Source organism: Myotis myotis, unplaced genomic scaffold, assembly GCF_014108235.1.
Source record: "Myotis myotis isolate mMyoMyo1 unplaced genomic scaffold, mMyoMyo1.p scaffold_m19_p_10, whole genome shotgun sequence".
NCBI lineage: Eukaryota > Metazoa > Chordata > Mammalia > Chiroptera > Vespertilionidae > Myotis > Myotis myotis.
The window spans coordinates 65,920,426-65,921,646 of record NW_023416314.1 but is presented as its reverse complement, the minus strand read 5'-3'; the positions used below and the strand labels follow the sequence as shown (position 1 = coordinate 65,921,646).

The window sequence follows — 1,221 nt, the reverse complement described above, 5'->3', positions numbered from 1 at the left end:
AAAGGGTCGCAGCATTAGGAAGGTTGAGAACCACTGGTAGAATGTGTTATGGGAAGAAGAACTCATAGATATTTACTGAATGTTTACTGTATGTAAACCTCTGTAAAGGTATAATAATGAAGATGTACTTCAAAACATAATGTATTCATAGTTGTGTTCACAATTTCATTACAGGTCCCATTCTCCTGACCTCTCATCCCTGAAACAGGCTTTAGAGAAGACTAAATGGGACATAGTAACAATGTGACAGAATTTGTTTTCCTGGGCCTCACTCAGGATCTACAGGGCCAAAAAGCATTATTTGTCGTATTTTCACTCATCTACATTATGACAATGGTGGGCAACCTGCTCATTGTGGTCACTGTTCTTTCCAGCCCCTCCCTGGCCTCCCCCATGTACCTCTTCCTTGCCTATCTGTCACTCATGGATGCCGCTTATTCCACTGCCATTTCACCCAAATTGATTATAGACTTACTCCGTTGTCATAAGACAATTTCTTTCTCGGCTTGCATGGGACAGCTCTTTCTGGAACACTTATTTGGAGGTTTTGAAGTCTTTCTTCTGGTGGTAATGGCCTATGATCGCTATGTGGCCATCTGTAAGCCACTGCACTACATAACCATCATGAATAGACAGGTTTGCATCCTGCTGTTGGCACTGGCTGGGGTTGGAGGTTTTGTACATTCTTTGGTCCAACTCCTCTTTGTGTACAGCCTCCCCTTTTGTGGCCCCAATATCATTGACCACTTCTTCTGTGACGTGTACCCTCTGTTGGAACTTGCCTGCACTGACACCTACTTTGTAGGCCTCACTGTGGTTGCCAATGGCGGAGCAATCTGTATGTTCATCTTTATTTTTCTATTAGTCTCCTACGGAGTCATCCTCAATTCTCTGAAAACTCACAGTCAGGAAGGGAGGCGCAAAGCCCTGTCTACCTGCAGTTCCCATATCACGGTGGTTGTCCTCTTTTTCGTTCCCTGTATTTTCCAGTACGTTCGACCTGTTTCTAACTTCCCCATTGATAAATCCATAGCTGTGGTCTTTACTGTTGTCACTCCCATGTTGAATCCTTTAATATATACTTTGAGAAATCCAGAAATGAAACATGCTGTGAAAAAGCTCTGGCATAAAAAGTTAACTATAGATAGAATGAGCATGTTGTCACCCATACTGAATGCTTTTGTTACTAATTCTGAAGCACAAACAGGCAGTCCATTGTAA

The 1,221-nt window shown here is 42.7% G+C and overlaps 1 protein-coding gene across 1 annotated transcript; it reads left to right on the top strand.

Moving 5' to 3' along the window:
- Positions 1-222: 222 nt before the first annotated feature.
- On the top strand, positions 223-1,221 carry LOC118665494 (olfactory receptor 4A5-like). The gene has a single exon (XM_036326941.1). It carries the CDS (start codon positions 226-228, stop codon positions 1,219-1,221), a length of 996 nt encoding a protein of 331 aa, XP_036182834.1. The 5' UTR covers positions 223-225.

What these genes read in the sequence shown, in the direction of transcription:
- LOC118665494 (XM_036326941.1), top strand. Translation starts at nt 226, where the DNA reads ATGGGACATAGTAACAATGTGACAGAATTTGTTTTCCTGGGCCTCACT.